Source organism: Dama dama, chromosome 11 (genome assembly GCF_033118175.1).
Source record: "Dama dama isolate Ldn47 chromosome 11, ASM3311817v1, whole genome shotgun sequence".
Classification (NCBI taxonomy): domain Eukaryota; kingdom Metazoa; phylum Chordata; class Mammalia; order Artiodactyla; family Cervidae; genus Dama; species Dama dama.
In genome coordinates, this window is record NC_083691.1 from 12,811,406 (window position 1) to 12,817,212 (window position 5,807).

General features: G+C 44.3%; 1 protein-coding gene across 1 annotated transcript; it reads right to left on the minus strand.

The window, feature by feature from the left end:
- Nucleotides 1–3,547: 3,547 nt before the first annotated feature.
- On the minus strand, nt 3,548–4,489 carry LOC133065261 (olfactory receptor 1L4-like). The gene has a single exon (XM_061156081.1). The coding sequence runs from the start codon at nt 4,487–4,489 to the stop codon at nt 3,548–3,550; it is 942 nt and encodes a 313-aa protein (XP_061012064.1).
- Between the last annotated feature and the right edge of the window lie 1,318 nt (nt 4,490–5,807).

Here is a 5,807-nt window from a genome sequence, read left to right on the forward strand (position 1 = left end):
AAAACCCCAGAATAATAATTGTCTAAAAGAAAATGAACACAGATTCTACATGATATCCAACCTGTGGTCCAGTTTTTTCAATCTAGTCCCAATCAAAGTAAATGTGTTGCATTTGACTGTTATAATTCTTTTGTCTCTTTTAATAATGGGAAAACATCCCCCCTACATTTTCTTTTTTTGGTTTGTTCACTTTTCCTGACATTACAGAGTCCAGGTCAGTTGCTTTGCTGAATGTTTAATATTCTCTGTTTGCACATGATTAGATTTATATTTGATATTTGATCAGAATACTACAAGGGAGATATTGTGTACTTCTGGTTCCATCGCATCAGTAGGGACAGAGAGTCAGGTCCCACTATTGTTCAAGCAAGTTTGATTACTTTGTTAAGGTACTGACCAGCAGATGTTTCAATGTAAATGCAAAGTTTCACTTTTATAATTTGTAAGAAGTCAATGGTGGGTATTTGAAACTGTGTGACTATCCATTTTTTTTTCCTAACACCTTTCTACCTAATGGTTGTATCTTAGTTTTAGGTGAAAGACTCTTGCCTGAATCAATCATTTCATTTGCATATTTTACCCGTATTACTTGTGAAGAGACTGAAGTTCAGAGACATGAAGTGACATTCCTTAGATCAAAGTGCTGGTCAATGGTAGACCTAAGATTCAACCTAGAGCTTTTTAGCAAGAGCTCATGCGCTTGACTACTATATTACTTTCCTGATGCTGCTCTAACAAATTAGTGGCTTAAAGTGACACAAACGTATTCTCTTATATACTTGTGAAAGTTGAAAGTCTAAATTTAAAGTGAGAGTAAGGCTGCATTCCTTCTGGAATCCTCTGAGGAGAATTTGTTTCCTTGCCTTTTTCTGTTCCCAGAGACCACCTGTATTTCTTAATTTCTGGCCCTTTCCTCTTATCACACTAATCTCTTGCTTCTGAAGCAGAGGCTTCCCAGAAGAAGCAGGGGATTCCCTGGTGGCTCAGAGAGTAAAGTGTCTGCTTACAATGCGGGAGACCCAGGTTTGATCCCTGGGACAGGGAGATCCCCTGGAGAAGGAAATGGAACTCCAGTACTCTTGCCTGGAGAATCCCATGGATGGAGAAGCCTAGTAGGCTACAGTCCATGGGATCTCAAAGAATCAGGCATGACTGAGCAACTTCACTTTTCTGAAGCAGAATCCGGCCTCTGTACCTGACACTGAACTAAATCTCAGACAGAATTTTGAGTGAAGTAGGGAAGAATAGCTTTATGGCTTTGCCATAAAGCTTTGCCTGGGGTCTCAGTGCTTAGCTAGGTGTCACAGTGGGCTAAGGCCCTCAAGACTGTGTATCGACCTGGAAGGAGTAGTGAGGAGTTTTATAGTAATGGTTCTGAGAAATAGTATTTCCTGTCACATCAGTAAACTAGGCTGTCACAGATATCAGCACTTCTGGTCCTCCAAATTTGAATTTCTGAGCCCCGTGAGCACCCAGGAAAGAGAATAATACCTGTTATCTGGGAGTTATCAGGCTGCAGCCACTTCCTATGGTGAGCACTGAGGATCTTGTGGGGAGGGGGTGTGAAAAACACAGGATACTGGCCCCAGATAGCTGAGAGGCATATGAAAGGAATGATTTCAGTGAGCCCGGACTCTTGCATCTTCCCAATACACAGAAAGTGCTACATTCCTTAACTTGAGATATCTGGTTTTCCTTAGTTAGTAAAAATCTTTTGATCAGACTACCTGCCCTTTGAGACAAACTTCTATATAACCTGATTCCTCCACTTGCCTCCTTGGAACAGTTCTCTCAGGGTTACCTGAGATGCTGTCTTCCAGGCTTGGAGTCCTGAAAATGTCCACTGAATGAAACATAGCTCTCAGCTTTTAGGTTGCGATTGTTTTTAAGTTGACAATTCAAAGAGGAGGTGATCAACTCATGGAAATTCTTCTGATTGGTTGGTAGTGAGGTAAATGACACTCAGTGTCATCAACCTTCTGGTTTCAACTGGCCTGGGGTCTCAGTGCTTGTGAGCAACCTACTGTTAACTTCTCCCACCTGGTGGGGGTTACAGTATCTGCAAAAGAGCTCAGATATTGTTAGGTATACCCCTTTATGGGGAACCAGGGCCTTGTTCCAAGGCTGCACTATTGTTTCTCTTGACTATTCCTCCCTTGTCTCTGCATCCCCTCCCTTCCCTGATTAGCAACCATTTGAACCTACTCCTTAGAACTCAGGGAAGGTCATGGAGGCTGAATGAAGCCTATTTTGTATAATCAAGAAGTGGGAGAAGCAGAAAGGCCTTGATGGTGAATCTTAGTCACTATATCACCAGGGACTATAATCAATAGATAGGAGTAGGGCCCTGGCTGTTTGTCTGCATTGAGGAAGGAATTCAGCAAAGAGATGGAATGTAGTGAAACAAAGTGTTTATTAGGAGAAAAGAGTGGGTGTGGATAGGCACACAGATTGGATCGGAGAGATTTGTGCCTTTGGGGTGGTTTAAATCACTTATATAGGGGCAGTTCTTCAGGTTTCCTCTGGCCATTCATCTTGCTTTTTCTGGCTCTGAGTACATATTTGGTCTGACTCAGGGCCCTCTTCTGTGTCATGTGCATCTTTCAGCCAAGATGGATTCCAGCACAAGGGTTTCTGGGATGTTAATAAAACATATTACTATCTGGTGTCCCTTCCCTTCTCTGACCCCCGAGGAACCTTTCTGCACATGTGTAATTTGGAAGGTCTCCTTGACCTCAAGAATGAGAAATATGTGGTCTCTTTATCTCTTATCAAAGCAGGATTCAGCTACTCCTTCCTCTTGAGAGTTTTGAGAGTCCCTTGGACTGCAAGGAGATCCAACCAGTCGATCCTAAAGGAAATCAGTCCTGAATATTCATTGGAAGGACTGATGCTGAAGCTCCAATACTTTGGCCAAATGATGTGAGGAACCGACTCCTTGGAAAAACCTTGATGCTGGGAAAGATTGAAGGCAGGAGGAGAAGGGGACGACAGAAGATGAGATGGTTGTATGGATGTCATCACCGACTTGATGGACATGAGTTTGAGTAAGCTCTGGGAATTGGTGATGGACAAGGAAGCCTGGTGTGCTGCAGTCAGTGGGGTCACAAAGAGTCGGACACAACTGAGCAACTGAATGGAACTGAACTGCTCCCGCCATTATCTTTATCCTGGAGTATCTGTCCACAAGGGATAGATTTCAGCTTCTCAGCCTGGGGTCCATTTATCCCCTGCCTCACTATGAGAGTCTTCACAGAGTGAAGCTGACATCCATGTTGGGAAACCTGGCTTTTAGAGAAATGGCTCATTTCAGGACTGGAGTAGAGAAAGTGCAAGATGAGTCTGGAATATCTTGACGTGATAGAAGGCAAGAAAGTGCTCAGAGAATGGTGGAAACATCAACAGGCACAGAAGTAATAGCTTATAACTCACTGGGCAAAGCAGGAAACTGTAAGTCTATATCAATGTAAGTAAATGAATAGATGGGAAGAAGTTTGATGAGGGATGAGATATTGATGCAGTTTCAGACTACCTTCTCATTCTGTCTTCAATGCTTATTCTGTTCTTCTCTCCTAGCCAGCTTTCTCAAGGCTTGCTTCATGTCCCTGTTCCTAAGGCTATAGATAAAAGGGTTTAGCATGGGGATTACCACAGTGTAAATGACAGTGACCACCCGGTTCTTTGTCACTGAGTAGGTGGATGAGGGGCGGATGTACACTGAGATGGCAGTCCCATAGTATAATGCCACAACCGTGAGGTGGGACCCACAGGTGGAGAAGACCTTGTACCTGCCTCTCCCAGAAGGGACTCTCAGAACAGCACGGGTGATATAGACATAAGAGACGATAATGAAGATGAAGGGACTCATGATCACAAAGGAGCCCTCTGTGAAGGCCAAGAGCTCGTTGACAGAGGTGTCAGAGCAGGAGAGCATCAGCAGAGGCTGGACATCACAGAAGAAGTGGTGGATGATGTTGGGCCCACAGAAGGAGAGGCGGGCCATGAGGACGGTGTGGGTGAGTGAGTGGAGGTGGGACACCAGCCAGGATGCTGTCACGAGCTGGAGGCAGCGTCTGGGGTTCATGGTGGTGGTGTAATGTAGTGGGTGGCAGATGGCCACATAGCGGTCCAAGGCCATGGCAGCCAGGAGGAAGCTGTCAGTGATTGCACAGGCCACAAAGAAATACATCTGGGTCAGGCACTGGATGAAGGGGACCTTCTTGCTCTTGCTCTGCATGTTTGCCAGCATCCTTGGCACAATGACGTTTGTAAAGCAGATGTCCACAAAAGACAGGTTGGAGAGGAAGAAGTACATGGGGGTGTGGAGGCGGACATCCCCTTGGATAGCTGCAATGATGACTGAGTTGCCACCCACATTGACCAGGTACATAGCCAGGAAGCTGGCAAAGAGCCACACCTGCTGTTTGGGGTCACTGGTCAGTCCCAGAAGGAGGAATTCAGTGATGTGACTCTGGTTTCCTCTTGTCATTGCTGTCCCCCTAGTGGAAAATCTAAAGGAATGCTAGGCATGAGTCCTGGCTTGGAATCTCCAGTTCTAAATTCTGATGAGTGGCTGGTATAGTCAACAGGCATATGGATTTTAGTGTCACACATGTCTGGCTTTCCACCCTGGCTCTCACTGACTGAACAGGGCACAATGCCACCTCCTGGACTTTTATTACCTTCATCCATAAAGACAGAAAGTATGAAATTTACCTCCTCAGGCTGTTCTGTTTTGGACAGGAATTCTTTTTGATTTCCTAAAAACAAATATTAGAATACCTTAACTTCTCCATGAGAAAACATATACATCCTACAGATGGTTTTCCTAGCTCGACTCTCTTTGGGAAAAGTTTGTGAAATGCATTTGGGGGTTTGAGTAACAATCACTTTATGAGTGCCATGTAATTGGAAAGTTTATGACCCTCCAGGAGATGAAATTTTTGGTATGGGGACAGAACCAGTTTCTGGAGTTGTGTGGCATAGGGGAAGACCACTTTCTGGCATCAGGAGAGAGCACCTGTTTGGTTGGGTTAAACTTTTTATTTCATTCAGTTGGGTGGTAATTAGGAAGTCATCATGGAAGTAACAGGTGAGTGTATTGACAGTAGATCAGAGGTGAGTCGAGTCATAAATTGTCATCTGAGCATAGGAACTATATAAATGTAGTAAGTAGGCTGGCAGAAAACAGTGAGAGGACTGGATAGCAAGGTTCTGGCCTTCAGGAGCTGGATTCTAATCTGAAAACTGGCACAGAGGAGCCAGAGAAAAAAGCAGGACCCCTGTCGGAAATGAATTGTCTCTCTGCTCAGCAATTATAAAGGTGGAGACTCAGCTGCAGTGGAATAAGCTCAGCAATCAACTATCAGCCCTCACACCCAGGATCAGATCCTGGTTATCAGCCAGAACTACCTGAGGCTGAGTCAGTCATTCTGTGCCTGGACTTGGGTTCCTACTGTCCACCTTTCCTACAATCAGGATTATTTCCAGAAGCGAACACAGGAAGTAATCTGCAGATGTCTCTCAGTGATAAAGAGTGAAAAAGATATATAAAAGATGGGTGAGAAGAAGTCTACACCCAAGGACACTGAGAACTAATTTTTTTTTAATGTTTCAAGCTCTTAAATGAAATTCTCTGCATCATTGGAAAGGATCCCTACAGTCTGCGTCTCTCTTGGCACTTTCCTAAGATACTATGGCATAGGTTCCTGTAGCATCTTTTTCTCCCCAAAGTGCTTTCGATCAAGATGATTTCTCCTATTAGGAGACCTGATTGACATAGGAGAGGGCCAGGGTATTACTTCTCC